A 22,837-nucleotide genomic window follows, 5' to 3' on the forward strand; every position below is an offset into this window, starting at 1 on the left:
AAAGGTGGTCTAGTATTATGTTTGCCAAGTCTTAATGTTAGGAGTGCAAGTAATAAGTAGGTTAGATGACTAACCTACTTAAATGGTTTTTTTTAAATGACTTTTTTCTTCTAAAAAGTCTCATTTGGATTCTGCTTCTGTCTCTCTATAGTACTTCTACTGTTACATAAATAAAAAGAAAGTGTTTGGACTTAATTATATCTCACATTCACTGCTGAAATGAGCAGAGTGTGTTTCAAATAAAGAGTTTTACACAAGAAGCATAGCACGTGATTTAATTTACCTTTAAAAATATTATTTGTTGTTTCTGGTATAAATCTCAGTCTGCTCTAGGGCAGAATTATGGATTATTCAAAGTGCATCTTGTCTTGGAGAAAAACCTAAATTAACACCAGGAAAAGTAACTCTGCATAAAGATACTAACAGCAAAATTTATTATTAATTATTTTTTTTATTATGACACTTCTTTTCAGAAAAAAAACACCTCACACACATAAGATTCTGGGAATTCATATATTTTTAATTGTCTTGCAGATCAAAAATATGACTAGACTTAGGTATTGAAGTCTCATTTAGTGCCGGGTGCTTACGCACTGCCACTGTCTAGACAAAGCTTTTGCGGGAGATGGGAGTCACCTCCCTAAAGAGAGCTGCGTGTGGCAGCGCTGCTGCCGCCCAGGAGCCCTGACCTTGCTTCCTTTCGAAATGCTCTGTGGTCTCTCAGCCTAATTGTGCTTGAAGCAGTGAAACTGATGTGTTCCATGTGACATGGGCAGGGAACTAATTGAATTTTTTTAATGAAATTTCAGAACAGATATGCAGGGATTTATTTTCTTCCTTTCTTTCTTTTTAACATTTAATAGCATGTAATCATTGGTCATTTTTCCTGGCTTTGAGTATCTAATGATCAAATTCCACTGCGGCTATTTGGCTAACAGCTAGAAAGTCTAAAATAAACGTGTGACCTTGACATTCGGAGATTTACTGCAAATGCAGGTGAAAGGGCTGGAAGAATATATCCCCAACTTTTTTTTTTTTTTTTTTTTAATAATACAGAGAAGATTTCTATTGACTGGGAGTCAGAAAGAGATGACATCTTTCCTTTCCAGGTTTCTACAATAACTTTAAGTATGCAAAGGCAGAAACAATAGAAAGTGTTACAGTATTAAGAAAAGGCCAAAGAACATTGTTTTTCCAATGCATTTTAGCTAAAAATGTAGCATGTGGCTTTTGAAATGAGGAAGAAAAGTAGGGCAACACATGTTAAACATATGATTGAACAAGACAAAAACTCAAGCTTTGAATCAACGCTTTTATAATAGAATTGGGGAAGATAACCTGTATAAAACCATTAATATAAATTTAGGGTCTTACATGAATGGCAATTAATATAATTCGGAAACACTAGTATTAGGATTGCCACAATCAGTGTGGACACAGTGGTAGGCACAGATGTTATTGCTTTTATTCCAATGGCACACCAATCCCAAGATATGTAGATAATGTTCCTCTAAACGAGCTTTCAGACCCTCCAAACACATAGTTTCTCTGTGCTTGCACTTTGCCAGCAGCAGGGGCACATCCTGAGATGCAGTTAGCTAGAAGTATGCATCAGATGAAAACACTGAACATTTAAAAATCAGCACTTCTTGATGGTGTTAGCTGTGACCTGACCAATTTTGCAGACAAGCTAGCAGCCACTGATGGCACTTCCACCACTCTGCAATTTCAGATAGCCACAGTGGTAAAAATACTCATTCACGTGACTTTAGCAGTGAAACTGCCTGGTGGTCAACAGGCAATCCCAGGACGAAGTATGGTTTGGTCACAGATTATAGAAAAGGCTTTCTGAACTTTCTGTTATGAGCTCCTATATCTAGGAGAAAGGAAGAGCACATCCTCCCTGGCCCCATTCAGTGGCATAGAGCAGATAGTGAAAAAAAAAGAAAAAAGGAGAAAAAAAAAAAATTAACTGCAGCATTCATCCATAAAGCTGTTCCTGAACCAATTCATCAGTCAGCTACCATACTACTTACATACTAATTACTACTAAAAGAAGATAGCCTAATGACAGTAGCTTAATGAGAACCTAAATAATGAAGCCAGTACCATATATTCATTGAGTGGCTGGGGAAACAAGACTTTCTTGCTTTTGTAACACTTAGGCAGGATGGTAGGCTATGCAGTTGCCACTGAGACCACTCAAGTCATGTCAAAGTGATGAGAAGGGGAGAAATTGTGAGTGTCTCGTTGAAATCAGCTCCTCTGCTGCTAGTAGTATGCTTTTTGGCAAATGCCATAACTGCTTGCCAACTGTTTAAACAAAGTCAAAAAATACAGCTCAAATAGTATTGAGTTTTCAAATAGTATTCAGCTATTTTGAAAAATTAAAAAGGAACTAGGTGTGGATGTATTTGCTGGGGGCGGGCAGTAGAGAACATCAGATAGAAGTTGAGAGAGAAGGGATCTTTGGGTAGAGTTGTCTCATGTTTTCACAAGCAGGGAGAGGAGTTCCAGCAGGAAAAGGATGAGACAAGGCAAGCGGAGGATGGCATGGAAAAGGGAAAACTGGGACATACCTTCAAGGCCAAATGCACGCTAGGAATGAAACGGGGAAGGGGGAGGATACGCGTCCTCCCTCATGAAAACAAGGGCACTAAAGGTCCCTGCCTCTCCACCTGTCTTTTGGACTCTCTGCATATTTCCCTAAGGAAACCGGCATCAGACTCCTTGCACCTCTTTTCTCTAACTGGAAACAAGATCCAATGGATCCCTTTGCCACCGAGGGCATCCAAAGTCCTGTCCCCGCCTGACTGGGAGGGTTCAGTGGCCCTTACCTCTCCCCAGACAGAGGCAGGTGGGGAAGGGGAGGAGGAGGAGGGAAAGGGAGGACTGCACCCTTCCACCGCCCCTTACCTGTTCTCTGGGGTTGGGACCTGAGGCTGTAGAGCCTGGGGTCTCTGGTACACTAAAATTGCCCGAGTCCTTCTTTCTCTTACGGTGGTAATGACATCTATGACACGGGTGTATGATGTGAAGAACCAGCAAGCCTCGCAGTGCTGGTTGCTAACGCCGGCCCTGCTGGGATCAGAGGTTGCAAGCCCCTGGCCCCGGGCAGGGAGGATGAGAGCCCACCGAGGTGACTGGAGCCATTTACAGCTCTCCGAGCTGCAGCGTTTTCTGTTTTCTCCCCGTACTCCTCTGCAAGGGGTGTTTTCATTCCTGAGAACCTCCCGCTGAGAAGATTGGAGCACTTAACACCTACTGGAGAAGTTCCCTTTAAGCGTTGATTTCTTGCAGACTGGCTAGATGTTCTGCAGTGGGACGTAGGTACTCTGATGGCCCTCAAATTGGTGCGGCTCCTCACAGTGCCGGAGAGAAGAGTGAGTTACCGAAACCTCCTCCCTCTCATTTTCATGGGTTGGAGCCTTATCTTAACGGTCTGGAAAGGCTCAAGATCCGATGATGTAAATGAAATCTGTGTTAACAAAATCATTTGCCGTTGAGCACTCAAGATAAAGAGACCTTTTTCTATCTTTGGCTTTAACAGTTTAACAGGTAGTGAATCTTTTTGAGGAAAAATTGCAGCTTTGTTGTTGGTTGGTGTTGTTAAGGACCAAGCACTTCTTTTCCGTGTGTCTTCACATCTGCACCTGAACGGGAGCTTACTGAATTAAGGGTATGCTAACGAGCCCTTGTTCATTGATATCACAAGGAAAAAAAAAAATCATAAATCGAGGGACTTTATCTAATCTCCCTGAAAGCTGTCTAATCTAGGACAAGCTGTCCTCGGTCTCCAAATCTAGGCAGAACTTTAGATAGTGACATTATGTGCTATTAGTGCTTAAAATTTTTGTGGTACTGATCCCTAAACCAGTGATGAAAGGACTTTTCCAAGACATCTTCTTTGTGCATTGTCACCCCATCAATATTACTCATTCCTCACCCTGTGTTCAATAGTTGATCACCTGGAGCATGAGATCACGTGATTCTCACTCACCTTCTGAGCTTTGCTGCTGCTGGTCAGACTTTCCTTCCCTTGGGAGAACGATGGGAGCCAGATACATAATCTTTCTTTCTAAATGTCACAGGGCAGAAAGGTTCCAGTCAAATCTCAGGTCTCCTTCCAGTCCCAACAGCTCATGAAGCTAACATCTATAACCTTGCCTTTGTTTCTGTGTCTACCCGCTCGGTATTTTTCTAACAGTTCATTTCATAGGCCTTCCTAAGTCCTCTGGAAATAGTCCAAAGCAAGGTCTGGGAAGACTTTTGCTCTGATGTGCTTGTGCTGCATGCAACAAGTAGTCGTTCCCACATTCCCTGGACTTAATTGATTCCAAGCTAAAGGGATGTAACTACCTGCCTCCAGCTCACTGATTTTTCTGAAAGCCAAGTTTGCTTTCAGTGTGTTAACCCTTCCCTTGATGACAGCATTAACTTCTAAAGTCAAGATGCGTGAGACCCAAGATGAGATCCTCTCTTTCTCTCTCTCCAGCTTGGCAATCCAACTTCTGGCAAAGTGAAGACATGTTGGTAACAGGGACAATAGCAGTGGGTAACGAGTTGGAGGGGGAACCTGACCATGTGGTATGGCTTGATTTTCTTTTTAAGTGCAGATATAGGGGGAAAGCACACAGAATTCATATGCCTGAAAAGTAATAGTTTTTAGAAGACATTTGCATGAATAATCAACTCCTAGTTCCAACAGGAACATGTAGGCATTATAGGCACCTCTATATGTGCTAGACTAGAGATTTTGCTATATATTATACTAACATAATGAAGCTAGGAATGTTAAGTTAGTCAGTGAAAGATCTCCTCCAGCAGCTCCATTCTGCCAGGGCAGTCCATTATGTACCTTGAAACAAAGGCCCACCTTATACACCTACTTTTATCACCATTTTCTGTTTCTGTGTGTCTTCTAGTTTAGCAGAACAACTGTGGCTTGTACAGTTTCCTGTTAGAAGTGATATGGTTGCTTTGACTAGATTTTTTTTGGTTGATGAAGGGGAGATGAGGTCAGCTACCAACTGTGACTAAGTCTTGTAGCTGTCAAGGGATTAAATTAGAGTAATGTGTACATGCCTACCATGTAAAAATAAGGTGTCTGTGTATGTGGCAAAGGTGGGCTGGTTCCATCGGCTGCTCTTGTCCAAGGTTATCCTACGTTACAAAATGATGTATATGGTTATTGAACAGGTGGGGGCCGTCTATCAACACCAATCCCTCTGTTCACCTAGCAATGTCAGAACAAGGGGGCAGTTGCCTCTAAAAGCCACTTACATATTAATCCACTCAACTGTTTTCTGCTTATGCATCTGGGGATGAGGCAGGATCAGACTCTAGCCATGACCTCGCACAATCCTCCTTCTGTAGTGACACCCTTGCATAATAGAGAAGAATATTTGTGGTGTAAGGGTCATGTGTCACAGCAGCACAGGGAGTCACAAGTGCCATGACTGTGTCAAGGAGGTTTTAAACAAGTGTGACTGGCATAGGGCCTTACATGGCTGTCATATAACCTGGTAAGAGGCAGATCTGGGATGCCCTAGGCAAGGCTGTTCCCAGAGGTAAGGTCACCATCACACAACAATGATGTCCCTGTGAGGTGCTCCAACGGACAATCATCACATTTGACCAATAGATTATCAGAGTGGATGTTGTAACAACACAGCATTGAGTCTGAAAGGAAATTCTTTTCGTATCTGAGCCAAGAAAAATTTTCCAGTAACAGCAGGAAGATTCAGCTTGGATACCTACAAACCATTGTGAGTTAATAATGGCTAGGCAGAAGGCCAGTGGAAATAGATAGTATTTGTTTGAAAAAATATATTCGTCCCTTTCCCCTTACACTTTGCCTGCTGTTTGTCTTCCTGGACTGCAAGCGCTTAAGAGCAAAGTTGCGCTTATTGCTTGGGATCAGTCATATTACTTACTTAATCAACAGTTACTAATGATAAATAGTAATAATATAAAACATTAACTCCTTCTTACCCACATCTGAATCTGTCTCTTGGTGAAGTACTGCATTTGTTACTGCTGCGTCTGCCCATATGTTCATAGTGCAATCCCTTTAATGTCATCACAGCAGCAATACACCTGGGATGTAAAAGCTGGTAGAAAATCCCTGTTGTCAGGGCTGCAGGCAGGAGACAGAAACCAAGAAAGCCAAGAGATACACCAGACTAAAGGGTATGGTGTAAAACTGGCAAAGAGAGTGGTGAAGAGTCAAGAAATCCATGTAGCCAAAGGTGAACTCTGGGCCAAGGAACAGGCAGGGACAGACCAAAACCTGGCAAGCTAGATAAGAGTGAGCTCCTACAACACACAACAAGAAACAGACATAGCGACGAGGTTCCCTTATCGCCGACCAGTCTAACAAGTCAACTCTTAATCTCGGCTTTGGCCAAATGGCTGACTGCAGCTCAGTTGTCTTGATGGATACAGCAGCATCTATTACACTCTAACAAGAACTTGGAGCCCATATGACATCCTGCCCAGAAAAAAGTAAGGAGATACACACCTCATACATGTTCCTACATAATGATGATGCAGCAGGACGCTGATATATGTAAGGAGCCATTGAAAACAGGCCGTGTTTTGCAAGTCTTTGCACCTCGCTGTAATAATAAACAGTAATCAGCCATTGTCATTTTTCTGCATTTTTCCTTCTGACTCTTTAGAGGAATGTTACACTAGAGCAATCTGGTTTCATTAGCTTTGAACAAGATGCTGCAGTCACTTCCCTAGAAATGGCAAATACAGAAAAAATCACCTTTTTTTATGAGTACTGTAATAAAGATTCAAGAAGGAGTGATTGTACAATATTCTAGTGCCCATATCATTCACAAGACCGGACTACCACAACGAATCCCCAAATCTGTGAAGCAATTTTTTTCCCCTCACTATTCTTCACTTTCTAGTTTTAAGCCCATTCAATTTCATTAGTATTCCTTCACTGTGTTGTCAGCCTGCATTATGGTGGGGTTTTGGAAGGCCTTCAATAAAAGAATACTTGACTGTGCTACAACCCTCACCCTTTGTACCTCTGTTCAGATCCCAACAGAATGAATTTCTAAATGCCTGCATGTTGCAGGAAACATGAATTCTTAATGAATCTTAGGATACAAGTCTAAACAGATGACAGTACTTTCCAATCTGCTACGGAAACAATATGTTTTAATTAAGTATAAGGTTTAATAAAATTTTCACTCCTTGTACAAAAATGAATGGTGATTAACAGACGGCTGACAAGCCAACTCTAATAATTTCTGATTAAATGCTTTTGTTTAGTGTTTTCAGTCACTCTCTACAGGGAATTAATTACTGGAAATGAAAAAAATGAAGGTTCATGCCAGTTCAATATCCTTGAGAAAGTGGAAGGTAATCAACTGTATAAATTACAGTGGCATATGCAGGCCAGCTTGCGGTCAAAATTTGTACAACATATCCCAGCCAGTTTTTAAGTTGGTTAGATTGAAAAGCGTGCATGAGGAAAATCCATCCCAAGTAGTTACTCCATAGTTTTAAGTAAGCAGCGAGCAGCTGTATTCAGAACAAGATGCCATTGTGACTTTTCTTCAGTTCCTGATTTATTTTTTTTAATGACATTTATTTATTTACAGTGGCCACTACTACTGTAGGTTCAAAACATATGTTTACATGATTCTTTCATGCTTCAAATTGCTCTTTAAATAAGCAAACCAGCTTCTAAGGGCAAATCCGCATGGAAATACATGAGGAGAACCACCCACCAGTGATTTAATGCAAAGGGTGTGAGTAGATGGGTGGGGAGTCCTGTCACCCTGCTCCCAGGAGCTGTTTGTTGCAGTAGGCACATACCTATGGACCTAAAATGAAGTTTCATCTAGCTTTGCTAAGGCCATTCCAGCTAAATTGGTATAACAGGTACTCCAATAAATGTCCCCAAACAGGTTTGGTAGAAAGCTAATAAAAACAGAGAAAAGGAACCACTTTTTATTATCCATTGTCCTCAAAGAAGTGCTAGTTTGAAAATTTACCTGGGAAAGTTTACTTGGCGACAAGCTTGAGTAGGCAAACCCTTAACTGAAGTCTGTGAATCTAGACTTTTTGTTCCTCTGAGTTGATTGCCAATTAACATGAGTTAGTTAACAGCTTTGTAAGTGTTAGTCTATATATTTCATGACCAATTGAACACAAATGTTTGTGTTTTTCTCCAGGTCTAAGCCAATTGGCAATCAATTAACTTGAATTTTAGCAGCTGCAAATGCAGTACTCTAGAACAAATACACACTTTCTGTGCAAAGTGAAGGCTGATTTTTCCCTGCAGAAAACCAGTACCAAGTCATTTGATGTCTTATCACTATACTATTTGAAGTGTCTTCCACGTCAGTTTGTCTCCAGTGCCCCATAAGCTTTGTACGGGCCATGTGCGAGAGCTGGGAGAGAACTTTGTGCGCGCTTCTGATAATCTTGTGTTTGTCCAGGGATTCTTTAAGAGTTTCTAATATTGCCTTGATAATCACCATTTATGCTGTTTAGTTGTCAGTGAACTTCAGCTGAGCTAACCTGTTCGTTGCACAAAACTAACTATAGCAGTCTGCAATATTACTAAATTATATAGTCGTATATATGAATTTGTGTCATTCAAAATTCCCATCAAACAAATTCAAAGTCTTCCAGTGGAAGTGAAAAATCAGCCAGAAAGAGCAAATAATTTCAGGCATTTTGAGGTCACTACCTACAGCCAAAGGTAAGAAAATATGATTAAATATTTAATAAATCCACGATGGAGGTTCATGGGGAACTAAATTTCTGTTCACTTTTTAACTCTTCTCCAGTAAATTTCACTGGGAGCTGGAAGAGCAGAGGACTAAGAAATATGGACTAGGATAAAATGCAGAGGCGTATTTCCTAGAGTTCTGTTTTTATTTTGTATTATACAACATATGATAATTATAATTAATTATATAATAATTTTAAGTATAATAAACATTTTTCCTTTTTTAGACTTCTAGAAAATAGAAGGAAATTTCTTAATAACTTGGCTAAATGTTCAGTGCTGTCAACTATATTACTTTGCTCTGGAATCGAGAAAGCTTTTCTATAAGGTGGCAGCAAGATGTAGGCAAAGGGTTGCTGTCATATGTATAGTCACCATCAGCCAATGAAGTTTCTAAAGCGCTGTGAAAGCTATGTGGGTGAAAAAGACCATTGGCACCAGTGCAGGTTTTGCCATTGTGGACGTCAGTTTTTAAAATAATATTAATTAATTAATAAGAACTTAGTAAAGAATATGGAAGCGTGTATTATCTGTTCTGCAAGGTGACTCATAGACATTCACCTCATCACCTGTATCGGTAGGAGTTTTTCACAGATCATAAAAGGAGTCGGATCATGCCCTTGGTTTGTGACATGAAAAGTCTGTTCAGCAGAGGAAGAGGAAAAGTGAGGTATCAATTATTATCAACATTGTTATGAACACTTTCTCACACTAACAGGCAGTTACATGGGAAAAAAGACTTCTAGTGAGTAACTGCTCTTTGTGGTGTTAACAAACATACCACCCAGGCCTCAGGTTTTGAGACAATTTTTATGTTCTACTTTTCTTTCAAGTTACCTTGCCCTTGCTTTCCAAATAACTCGTTTGTTGTCTCACAGAGAGGTGCAGCTCTGACTTCTGAAAGGCAGAAGGGCTCCCTTTCTCCTCTCTCTACCACTTTTCAGCCTTGCAGTGGTGGGTTTTCTTTACAGCTTCGGGCTTTCTTATTCATTTTCTCTCTAGGGCAGCCCTTCTTTTGTCACAAGCTATGAGATGATCCTGTAGTCATTACCCAGGCAACATTTCCCTTGAAATGATTGGGAATTTTGGACAAGAACTGCAGAATTGGGTCCTATGCCACCAAGAGCACTTTGGCTAGGAGTTGTCAGGGAAATTATGACACACAGCTATTAGAGCTAGTTGAGTAGATGACCGCAAGCACTAGACTGGGGAACAGTCTATCTTTAAAATGCACTCAAAATTCATGGTTTACATAGGGACTGACCAAGATTTCCAAGATCAATTGCTGAAGTTTTCCTCTAAGTATATTGGAATACTATATTTTAAATTAAGACTAGCGGTAGAAATATCCTAGAGATGACAATGAAGCTCGTGCCTGCTGAAGAGACTCAAAATGACAGAGAAATGGGGAAATCATAGATCCTGAGATAAAACAATAAATGCAATTATGATCTCTCAACTCATTTGCATTACTTTTTCTCACTGCAACTTTTTTTTCTTCATGCATAGCTGTAAAGTGTCATTATTTATTAGCTATTTTGAAATGTTTCATGTATTTTCTCATTTGCAAATGTACCTGTGAAGCTGGTTAAAAAGTAGGGCATACTGTTGAGATGTGTAAAAATATTCATGAATTAAGTTCTGATCTTTGTAAGATTCTGAGTGATCCGAATTTTTCTGCTTCATCAGGACCTGAGGTACTCTGTACCTTTCAAGCAAGTGCTCAGCACCTGATTTGAAAAAAAAGCCGCCTAAAATAATTTACATGCAAGGTTGAAACCAGCAGGATTTGTCAACTTTCCTTGGAATTTGTTGCAGAAGTTATAAGTTGGAAACTAAGGGGTCTGTTTGATCGTACAGAGTAGAGAAAATGAAGTTTGTTATTACACGTATCCTTTCTCCAGCAGCAACATCTCTCTTTCCCCAGACCCCAGCCCCAAGCGGTTGTGCATATTCCCTCACTTACACTGGGTCGTTATCAGAGAGATCAGTTTATTGATTTGAGTATCAGTGCACCAGGGAAAGGAAGGGATGGTGTGAGGGAGGACCAGTTTAGCTGATGCTGGCTTTGCGAAAAGGTCAGTAGCCCCATAGCCTCACCATCATGAGAAAGTCTGTCACTACTTCGATTGATTAGGTCAAATCTGCATTAAAAAGTGTTTTGCCAGTAGCAAAAGGGGCACTGCCAATAAATTTTATATTGGTTCAGCAAGCAGACTGAAACCTCTTTTTGTTAACTCATGAGCATTAGGCTGATGAAATCCAAAGTATTTTAAAATCAGTTGTAATTTCTAGATGATTTATGAAAAATGCTTGTTTCTAAAAATGGTGATTTGATGCACTCCACAGTCAGTTTACTCTGGTGTTCAGCTATCGATCCAGATATAAAGCTCTTCCTTACCACAACTTAATCCGCCTTCCTGTGGATACGTTTATCTACTTACCTCTGCTTGGACAGTAGACAAGTTACCTCTAGAAAGCTGAGGTTTGTTGTGCTTCTCTATGCTGATGTAAATCTGTATATTGTAAGGCTTTTGCTATTGCTATTACATAGGCATTTAAAAAACAGAAAAACCCTTACATGGAGTCTGAACATGGGAACGGTTCCTGCCGATTAATGGACATCTTCTCATAGGATGGTCTTGAAAGAGGCTGTTCCCTTTCATGACACTATTAGGTTTGGAAAATTTTGGCAAAAATAAAACCATCTGGGGGATCCCCACTCCAACTTTTTATAGCATATGCTTGTTAACATATTTATATATTTTAACTAGAATAGACTGATATTTGATGTTATGTTTTCCTGTCCTAAAACAAGGGAAGCAGAAAAGTGGAGAGACAAACTTCAACCCTGAAACCAGACAATTCATAATTACCAAAACAGGTGTTGCAAGCAAAACTTTTTTATTTCCACAAAACAGCATTTTTTTTTCCGGTAGAACATATATACAAAAAAAATATTCCAGCTAGCTATTACACTACGATTCACAAAAAGATAGAACATTTTTTTCAGAATTCTGCACAGAATGGAGCAAAATACCCTTCAGTTTTCAGTATAATTTTCTGTAATCTTTCATTACTCCTGACTGGAGAGTTAAAGTGACTGCTGAGTCATTAATAGTAAACAAAGAAGTACATTGATCCACAAGATGCTCTGTTGCCTGTGACTTGATTGTAATTTCAAGGTTTATCACAGATTTACCTGAGAGAGTGCCAGTTAAAGTATGCATCTCACTAATTCTCTTACTGGACGAGTATAAGCAGCTTTTTACATAATGGTTTGTGTAGTCCATTAGCAGAGTATTAGCTATAATAGATAACATTCTTACTAAGACCATATTAATTAGAGCTTACACACAGCTAATCTGAGACCTGTACTGAATTTATATTGTTAGGTAAGCATAATGCTTCCATAGGCAAGTAATTTCCTTCATGGTGCTTTTAAGGAAAAGGAAACCCTAGCATCTGAGACATAAATATGCAAATTTTAACAGATATTTGGAAACCATGTAACATTTTTTAAAACTTGAGTGCTCCAGGCCATATTACAAATAATAGTAAGATTATGAGCAGCAAAGGACACAAAAGACTGAATACCTTTTAAACTTATTGGAGCAGAAGGAGTGAGATAGCGAGCTAAGAAAATCTCTGCGAGAATTTCATGGATTTATGTTACTGCTCCTCATTTTGCCTTGAGTCAGACCCCAGTTCTGGGGTTCTCTAGTGTAACTTCTCTTCAGCAAAAAAAAAGACTGGTGTGTCTCTATGCTCGCATTTTTTATTGATCCATATGAATCCACCAGTTTTGAGACAAACATTCTCTGAAATTAATTGGTTAGGAATCCTGTCTAAATACAGATTTAAATTTATTTTTTAGTTGCATGGGTTTGTGGCCTCCTTATCACTTTGTTAAGCAGTTCTGCAACATAACCAAAGCTTAATATGTCTCTGGTATATGAGCCACCTGAAGGAACCCCTTAGGCAAAAACATATTAAATTTTTAAATCACAGATAACCATGAGACTAAGCAATTGCAAATTTATAAGCATAGCAAACTTCAGTACACTATCAGAAAAACTATGTATTGCAATGAAATTAAAATGCCACCATCTTGACTTCTGCTACCAACAGTATGATCACTGCTGTTAGTAGAAAAAAATCCACTAACAATAAGCTGATAGGGCCACAATGTTCTGTTATCTAGTTACACCGCTGAGAATTATTGCCCATCTGTGTGCCAGAAGACAAGTGCTTCTCATTGTGACTGAAATGAAGTGGAAGAATGAGTGCTAATATGCTCGTAAATGCTCATGCCAAGAGTCATGTAAGTGACTGAGGGCTCACTAGGCAGGTTACCTCTGTAACTTCAGATGCAGAGTTGACAACCTTTTGAATTCATACCACCCTCTCCCATTTTTATTGAAAAGCTATTTTCATACTTGGAGTAGCTTTTTTTTTTTTTTTCTTTTTTCTTTTTTTCCTTCTTTTTGTAATGGCAGCCTTTCAAACATTGTGGGATATTTAAGTATTAGCCATACTTCTCTGTATTTAAAAATATCAGTCAGCAGTGTTTTAAAATCTCTCTTCCCAATTTATGCATCATTATTTTTGGAACATATACTTTAATTTCACCAACAGAGGTCAGTAAACCACTGAAAGAGAACCATAAGTGTTTGGCGAGAGCACACCCTCGTCAATCTTTCTAACATCTTTTTGCGAGTTTTGTTCAAAGGGCTCTTGTTCGGCTGCTTCAGTAAATATAAGCTTAGTTAACTAAAAGAAAAAAAAGAGAGTATATGCTTATGCGCGCAGGAGAATGAGTTTTATTAGGGATATGAGTTACAGAAAATACTACACTGTTAAAAATCTTTTAGCATTAGAATATATTTGAGATACCTGCTATGAAGCCAATAGCATACATACATGCATAGGTATGATCAGTGCTAAATCAATTTGTCAAGGTTAAAACAGGCTGTGATTTAAATGGTAGTATTTTGACTGATCTGCTGAATTCTACCTTTCAAGCTTTGTGCTGTTGAAAACCAACCTAGTGCGGAGAGAGTATGAAGAGGAGGATCCCAGAGAAGTAACATTTAATGATATTAAAATACCAGATTGAAGCGCAGGAGAAACTAAGAGCTGTCACTGACTTGCTCATTTTGGCAGTAACACTCAGCTAATGGAACTATATTAACACATCATTTTCCAACTTTCAACTGTAATGAAAAGCTATTTTTACAAATCATTACTTTCGGTATATGGTGTTTCAGCCACGTGGATTCTATTAGTGTACAGGGGAGTTTCACAACTAAAGCTGCCTGTGCAGTACTGAAAGTGCACCTTTTATGTTGAGCTAATCCCAGAGGGGAGTCAGCACTCGCGCCTGTGTCCTTTTGACCTTTATCCTTTTAATGCATTTTGCCTCAGTAGCAAAAGGTGAAAACCTAGTTTTTATGTTTCAAAACAGACCGCTTCAACAGCAATTTTCTATGAAGCTAAGGAAAGTAACATATGCTCCTGTGGAAACGTTGAAAGTCCCTAGTTCAGCAATCAACAATGGCTTTACAAACGTATTTTTATAATCACTTTTCTGGTAGCCCTCTGAAGCTCACCCGTACGGCCTCGCTACCACCCCTCTCAACAGCTGCGAGCATGCGAAGCCACTGGAGTGGAAGATGTTAATTATCATCAGCTACTGGAATTTCTCCAGGGACCACTTGTGGTTAGAAACATGCTTCCCTAAAGAACTGCACTAGGCGCTGGGATCATCTCTCCTGTAGCTTATCCAGGTCCCTCCACTTAAGCAAAAGAAATAATCAATTAAAACTCCCTATCTTCACTTTTAAAGTGTTCTTCTCTTAGGACACAATTGTGTGATTTTCCTAAGCACTCTTAACTGTAAAAAATCTTTTATTTCTGTGAATAGAGTTCCAACAATAGGCATTTTCATGTATATGTGAGTTTCCCAGGGACTAGGTTTAGCATACATACAGATTTTGACTAAAACTGGAGAAACAAGTCTAAAATGAAATAGGAACAAAACCAGAAAGCATAGAAGACAGACAAATTGATGGACACAACTGCGTGTGGGTTTTTTTTTCCCCCTATCCAGAGTCATTTGTATTTCCTTTTTACGGCCAAGAAAAAGCTACGCAACCTTCCCCCCCACGTCATCAGAAAACCATACACACAAAAGTGGTCTTTCCCCTTCTGCTTTACCTCCTGCTATTCAGTGGCATTTTGAGTATAAACTAGTTAGCATCAGGGGCTTGACGTGATGTCAGCAGGCGAGATATTCCCCACAGGAACCAAAATAATAGTAGATGAGCTGGCAGGAAGATCTCCAGAAAAGGAAATAACAGAAAAGCAAGATTCCAAGGCTAGTCTTTTACTGTGACTACTACAAAGCACCTTTAATGGCTGAATACATCCTTAAATATACCTTGTGGATACCTCTGTGGTAGTTAAACCTAGTAATCACTACCACCCCCACAAAAAGACCAAGTCAGGTCAGTCTCTAGCTGCAGATAAACCAAGATGAACTCAGTAATCTGCAGGACTTGACTCCCAACGTGCTAAGAAGAATGCTGAGGACAGTTCACTTGCCCTTCGCTACGGATGAGTATGGCACGTTCCCCGGTACTTTATGGAGTGGCATAGAGCCTTTTTGACAACTTACAGGAGCTGAAGAAAAACAGTCACCCCGCTCTCTAAGAATGCTGTCCCTTTCCTGTAAGGGCACAGGAAATCCCCCTCCACCCCCCCCCCCCCCCCCCCCGGGGAGGAAGGGGTAAGCAGGAGGAAGGAAACCGAACCTAATGGAAAGTAAACATGTCAACTGTGAAAACAGTAACAACCAGTAACTACAAAAATCCTTCCTTGTTGTACCCAAGGACAAGGAGTACTCTGGTATTTCAGTTATTCAGTGTTTACAGAGTTAAACCCCCCACAATTACTGGCCAAGTCCCTTCTGTGTACACCATTAGTGCTATTGTATTGTACACCTTCTCCAGTTCAACATCAAATACAGTGATCGAGATGTAGATACAGTCAAGATGAACGATTGCTTAATTCTTCCAAAATGGTCACTGTTTAATGGCATAGACCTATTAACTCCGTGTCAGCTGCTGCAGGCCTTTACAAGCCACAGGAAGTAACAGAATAGGTGTTCCCCAGCTGGCATCAAAAGTAACAGTGAAGATAAAAGTGAGCACACAAACACAGAACTGTTATATACAAAAAAAGTTTAATTGAAATACCTGTATAAAAAATATGATCTCCATACATTTCACACTGTTAAACAGAAGAAAAAAAAAATCCAAATCCAAGCTGCATAAATGCAACCAGATCACAGAAACACAGCTATTAAAATAAATTAAGGTTTATGACTCTGCCACTCTACCTTCCAGAGCCAATGCACGGAGACTGTACAATGTCAATAATTTAAAACCCTTCCAAACAGCATTACTTTACATTTCTGGTACAATAATACCAGACAAAAGGCATACTGACTAACTTTAAAAAGTCATTCTATTTCCCTTAAATTAGACTTTGTACAACAATTTTCCATCTTCCAACAAAAATTGATAAGGTCAGAAAATTCTTTTTTTTTTCTTTTTTCATTTTTTTTTCTTCTTTTTTTAAACAAAAGTTGACAGGAATGCAGAAAAAAAGTGCCATGGGCAAACCACTAGAATTCCCATGGGGAGAAGGAGGGGAAAGCACAGTGTTGAATAACTCTAACCAAATAAATTAACCAAATAAATAGCCACAGCTGAAACCTGTGGGAGGTCTTCTAAACTCCAAACAATAAATAACTGTATAGTACATGGGAAAAAACCAAGTTTATATAAACACATTATACAGGTATGGAAAAAAAAAGTAAAGTCCTTGAATATTGCATTGATTGTGCATTCAACATGCCCATACATACTTTAAGACTCGCAGGGTGACAAAAGGCCGGGGGGAGTTGAGAAAGGGGCTTCTCATGCCCAATGGTAGAGATGATAAAAGGAAACATGAATAAATGTTTCTGATAAAAAAGCTGATATACCTGTTCATATTTCTGTGCAGGCTATAGGAAATATTTTGAGCAGCAGAGGTGGGTTGGATTTGGAAAGGGCCAGGGGGCAGGAGTGAAATGTCTGTGTTCAAGTATTCCATCACCAGTGGATGGGACTACTTCATTCAATCACCGAACACGTTCTCCAATGCATCATAGGAGCTGCTTCCTCCAGCACTGAGTCTAAAGGGAGCAAATTCCTATAATGAACTGGATCTTCTTTGGACATACACAGCTCAAAAAAGAAAGTCCCACTGAAGCAGCTTTCAAAAAGGCACTCAAAAGCAAATAAAATCTAGTCCAGGCTCTATGAGAGCAAAAAAGTTTACCATGTATTCAAGAGGTCACTGCTTTCTTAATAAGGTCAGTCTGTGACTAAGTACTGGCCTGCAACTCCCAAACATCAGCGTTTCCAAAGGAAATCTCTCATTCCAAAGCAGAAACCAGCAAAGGGGGAAAATAAAATCAAGTCCCTCAGACAAAGATTCAACTACAGAATAATGAATGCATTTTTCTAGCCCCTCCTACGTATTGGCAGCAGCACTGTGGTCTTTCTGCTTGTAGCTCCCCTCCCAGTGCGAGGTCCTTAGTAATTCACAGACTCTCATTACTTGAACTTGTGCTAGATACATCAGTATCAAGGGTCCGTAGCCTTATGTCACAGTCCTCAGACTTCACTACTTCAGATTTGTGCATCCATTGATGGTCAAAAATTTGCTCAAGTGTTGGTCTGTCTGAAGGCCTCAGTGAAAGGCACCATTTGATCAGCTGTTGACATTCTGTAACAAACAAACAACAAGGCAATTTTAGACTAGGAAAGGAAAAAGACAATCCTGAATAAAAAGTATCCATATGTACAAACTCAAATGTACAGGACTATTTAAAAAAAATAGAAAAAGGGAATAAAATAAAACGAGCTCCCCATGTGACCCCTATACAACTCACCAGGTGAAATTCTTCTCCTGAAGTATAATCGTCCCCTCAAGATTTCTTCATCTTGCTCAAAAGGGATATCTCCGCAAACCATATCGTACAGCAGAACTCCCAGAGACCATACTGTTGCTGACCTCCCATGGTATCTGTGGTATCTGATCCACTCTGGAGGGCTGTATACTCTCGTTCCTAAAAGCAGAGGAGGGAAAAAAAATAAAATTAAAGTCAAGGTTTAGTGTTTCCCCATTGTTCGGATCCTTCTAGCGGGGCTGAATTATTTGTAAACTTGTCATTTGGAAGTGAAAAAAAAAAAACCCAAACCAAACCATCTCATGGGCCAAAACCATTAGCGGTGTAATTTCAGGTCATCAGCAGGGTTACACCATCAACAAACTTGGCCCATCTGGTTGCGCTATTTTGTGGCGAGGATGAACACAGCCCCATCAGCTGACTGTTTACTGAGGCGAGCTCCCTTTCACTGACCACGTGGCGTCTGCAGCATCACACCAAAAATAGACACAAAAGGACAAAGGGGGCTGCCGGGGAGGAGAAGAGCGGGCGGCGAGAAGGTGAAACTCCGGGCTGCCCCTATTACGCGGGGCTAAGCTGCTTTACCCAATTCCGCAAGGCGGTAAACAGAATAGGGCTGCTTACGATTTCTATGTTTTTAAGGTGTCGTCGTCCCCCGGGCTTCCCTGCGGCAGCTTTTCCCACCCCCCACCCCCGCCCCCGGTGCCCGCGGGCTCCGTGGATACCAAACAAAACCGGGAATTCGTGATGCTGAGGGTCACGTGCGGCGGGGCTTCGGGTTTCACAACAAACAGATGTGAGTGGGGCAGCTGGGGGGGGGCGGGAAGAGTCCCCCATTACATCAGTCACGCTCCAAAGGCAGGGGGAAATGCTCTCCCCTCCTGTCACACAGGGGCTTCTTTTCAGCTTTCCCATCCCTAAAGCGTCGAGCCCGGCCCTGAAGCTTAGTATTAAGGCATCGCGAGGGAGTGTGCTTGTGCCCATCGCTTTAAAATCTGCAATGCGGGATTTCCAGGACACCGGCAGAGAGGGAGGGGGGTGGGGGGAAGCTACCGCTTCAAGTTAAAAAAAGCTCCGCATATAAAAACTGCATATCCACACATGGAAACATCCGACACTGGCAAAGCCTCCATGTAAACAGATCGCCCTCTAGGAAAAAAAAAAGCCAAACCCAAACGCTTTTTCCAAGACAGGGAAACATAAACTGCTGCGTCACTGCCTGGAATCGCTCCTTCCCTACGCAACCGAACACCCCTGAGCCGCTTCGGGCCAAAGGTTTCCGTTACCGACAGACCCGATGCGAGCCCCCGCGGCAGAGGGGCCGCCCACCAGGAACGGGCTGCGCGGCAGCTGCCGGGGGTGGGGGGGGGTGGGGGGGCATGGCCCCGGGCGGGGCGCGGGCAGGGCACGTACCGTCGAAATCGGTGTAGACCGTGTCCTTGAGGAGGGCCCCCGAGCCGAAGTCGATGAGCTTCAGCTCGCCCGTCCTGAGGTCGACCAGCAGGTTCTCGTCCTTGATGTCCCGGTGCACCACGCCGCAGCCGTAGCAGTGGCGCACCGCCTCCAGCACCTGCCGGAAGAACCCGCGGGCCGTCTCCTCGTCCAGGGCGCCCTTCTCCGTGATGAAGTCGAAGAGGTCCTTCACCAGCTCGGGCCGCTCCATGATGATCAGGTACCCGTCGGGCCGCTCGTACCAGTCCAGCAGCTTGATGACCCCTCTGAAGCCGGAGCCCACCTTCTTCAGGAGGACGATCTCCAGGGGCACCATGACGCCGCTCTGGGCACAGAAAGGGGGGGGGGGGGGGGGGCGGGCGCGGGTCAGCGCGGCGGGCGGGCTGGGGGGGGGGGGGCGAGGGGAGGGGGGAGGAGGGGCGGGCGGGGAGGAGGGCGCGGCCGGCGGGCCCCCTCCGCCGCTGCCGCAGTCCGAGGGGCGGGCGCGGCGCTGCGGCGGCGAACCCCCGCCAAATTCCCCCCCCCCCCCCCCCCCTCCGCCCCGACGCAGAGGCCGCGCCAGCGGGGCGGGCCCGCCGCCCACACAATAGCCCCGCCGCGGCGGAGCCCCCGCGGCTGCCCCGGCTACTTACAATCGTGCCCCACTCGGTCACCCTCTCCTTCACCACATGCTTCACGGCGACCTGCGGAGCGGGGAGGAAAGCGGGCGCCGTGAGCGGCGGGGCGGGCGCAGCCTGCGCCCCCGCCGCGGAGGGGAGGGCAGGGCCGGGCCCCGCCGCGCCCGCAGCCGCCCCCCCCGGCCGGGAAGGGCCGTCCCGCGCCTCACCGGCAAGCCGTCGGCGATCCTGCTGCCCGCGTAGACGGTGCCGAAGCCCCCGCTGCCCAGCACGGAGCCCACCTGGTAGACTTTATCGAACGGCTCCTTCTCCACTTTCACTGCGGAAACGAGAGGGAAACACACGGCGTTAGCGTCCGCAGCCGCGCCGCGCTCCGCCAAAAATTTAAAAAAAAAAAGATTAATAATAATAATAGAAGCCCCCAAACGCTCCGCCCGCTGGACGCGTGTTACGTGCGCTGCCCCAATCCTGCCCAAGGCTTCCTTATTATCATTTTTTAAAAATCGTCTTCTTCAATTAAAAAAAAAGAAAAAGAAAGAAAGAGGGGGGACAAAGCGCGCCCCGAAGTTCCGGGGGCTGCCAGGCGCCGGTCAGGGGGGCCGGCCCGCGCCCCGCCCGGCGCGCGGAGCCCGTCGTAGGTGGGGGGACACCGCAGCCCCTGCGCCGGCCCCGCCGTACCTGGCTGCAGGATCTTCACCGGCAAGTGGTCCATGCTGGTGGGGCTGCAGATGTGAGCCAGCGAGCCGAACTTGGAGAGCAACATCTTCCGAGGGGGGGGGCACGGCGAGTCCCCCGCGGCGGCGGCGCCGGCGTCCTCCCGGCTGGGCGCTCGGCGGCGCGGCGCTCCTCTCTCCGGAGCCGGCTGGCGGCGGCGGGCCGCCGGGACCTTCCGCGCCGCTCCTTCCCCGGCCGGCAGCCGGCACCGGCGGAGTCCGCGGGGGCGCCCCGCCGGCACGGATCCCCGCGGCGGCCGCGGCGAGTCCTCCGGAGCGAGGCAGCCGCCGCCGCCGCCGCTCTCCCTCCTCCAACCGGCGAGCGCCGCGCGAGCGGAGCCGAGCCGGAGCCGGAGCTCGCGGCGGAGGCAGGCGGGTTCGGGGGCTGCGGGGCCGCGCCTGTAGCCCGCCCCTGCGGGGGCCGCCGCGGCGGGGAGCGGGCTGGACGCCGCAGTGGAGCCGTGGCGGGCAGCAGGAGCCGCGCCGCCGCCGTGCCTGCCCGCGCGCTTCTGAGCCGGCGGCGCCGCCGAGCCGCCTCTTAACTCCCAATATTTTGGTGCGGGCAGAGCGCGGCGAGCGCGCCGAGGATATCCCTCCGCGGGGGAGGGGGAAACACCTCTCCCCGCCGCCCCAGCGGCCCCCTCCCCTCCGCGCCCGGGCGCCCGCGGTGCGGCGGCCGGGACTGCAGCCTCCCGCCCCGCCCCGCCCCATCGAGCGGGCGGGCGGGGGGGCGGGGGGCTGGGAACTACTTATTTGTAGTAACCGACGCGCAGAGTTACAGACTGTCTGAGGAACGCATCACGCATTAGCGGCGGAAAAAAAAAAAAAAAAGAGGGCGGGGGTGTGGGGGAGATTCTCCTATTTGCGTTAACATTTCCGCGCGGCCAATCGCGGGGCGCCTTTTCAAAGGACTACCGGTGCGGCCAATGAGGAGGGGGTCTCATTTGCATGCGGCGGAGCGGGGTCAGGCGGCAGGGCGGGAACGCCGCGGCGCGCCACGCCGGGCCCCGCCCCGCGGCTGCGGGAAGGTCGCTCCGCGCAGCGCCGCGCAGCGCAGCACCGCTCCGGGCCGGGCCGGGCCGGGCCGGCCGAGAGGCCGTGCGGGGGCGGGGCGCTGCCCTGCCCTGCCACCGCCGGGGCACGCCAGGCCACGGCTTCGGCGGACCCGGCCTGCGGTGCGGGCAGCCCCTGGCACGGAGCGTCAAAGCCCGCTTCTTCAGAAAGCCGGTGCTCGCCGAAGTAACGCGTGGCGCGCTCCCCCCGCCCGCCGCGGCGATGTCTCCTTCTCCCCGCCGCTGCCCGCCTCGCCCCGGCGCAGCCCGGAGGCTTGCCGGCGCGGGGGGACGCGACGCCGGGCGCCTGCCCTCCGCTCCTGCTTCCGTCATGCAGCTCCCCCGTGCGGAAGCCCCGCGGGGCCGATGCGGCGCGACGGCGGGCGCCGGTGCGCCTCGGAGGAGCTGAGGGCTTCCCTCCCCTCCCCCGCCCCGCTCAGGCGCCGCGCCGGGAAGGGACACGAAGCCGTTCCGCTTCCCCGGTCCCGTCGCTGCGCGGGGCCGCGGTGCCTCAGCCGCCCGGTCCGGCCCGCAGGGGGCGCTGCATCAACAGGAATCGGGGCGCGGCGGCGGCGGCGGCGGCGGCCTCCCCCTCCCCGGCCGGCTGCGAGGCAGCCTTTGCTTCTCCTCCCCTTCCTCCTCCTCCTCCTCGTCCGGCCGCGGCGTTCCGTGAGGCGCCCTCTTCCACGAGGCTTCGCCCGGAGCGGCCCCCGGGAGGCCGTTAGCGGGTGCTGGGGCGCTGCCACCGGGAGGCCCTGGGCAGCGGCCTCGCCTGAGGGGAGGCCGAGAGAGCTGGGAGAGCCCGGGGGAGAGGAAAGCCCGAGGGCGCTCAGGGCATCTTGGGCTGTCTGTCCAGCAAAAGCTGTGGGCCACCGATCTCGAAATCAGTTAGTGCTGTGCGGGGTGGGCAACAGCGCCTTGATAACTGTTCCGGCAGCTACTTTGAGACCGCTGGCCGGATGCGCGCAAGCGGAGAAATGGCGTGCGGGTGCGCCAGGCTGGAGCTCCACCGGGGAACACCACGACGTTTGCGGGCAGGAGGTCAGCACCTCCGCATCCCCGGCACTGCCACCCCTTTTACACCACCGCAGTCCCAGGTGCATAATGGGAGCGTCTCGCGTCCCCTCTGCTGACAAGGGTGAAGTCGGAGTACCGGTACTGCACGGGGATCCCTAACGTGAGGGTATTTTGGGACAGTCACTTGAAGAGCTGGC

General features: G+C 45.9%; 1 protein-coding gene across 1 annotated transcript; it reads right to left on the reverse strand.

The window, feature by feature from the left end:
- Positions 1–16,001: 16,001 nt before the first annotated feature.
- PIM3 (Pim-3 proto-oncogene, serine/threonine kinase) lies at positions 16,002–21,094 on the reverse strand. The gene is made up of 6 exons (XM_049814204.1): positions 20,537–21,094; positions 20,068–20,177; positions 19,874–19,924; positions 19,203–19,566; positions 17,772–17,948; positions 16,002–17,605 (listed from the first exon to the last, which is right to left on the reverse strand). The coding sequence occupies exons 1-6, from the start codon at positions 20,619–20,621 to the stop codon at positions 17,421–17,423; spliced, it is 972 nt and encodes a 323-aa protein (XP_049670161.1). The 5' UTR covers positions 20,622–21,094; the 3' UTR covers positions 16,002–17,420.
- Positions 21,095–22,837: the final 1,743 nt, after the last annotated feature.

The sequence above is a fragment of the Accipiter gentilis genome, chromosome 11, assembly GCF_929443795.1.
Source record: "Accipiter gentilis chromosome 11, bAccGen1.1, whole genome shotgun sequence".
In the NCBI taxonomy this organism is placed as follows: domain Eukaryota; kingdom Metazoa; phylum Chordata; class Aves; order Accipitriformes; family Accipitridae; genus Astur; species Astur gentilis.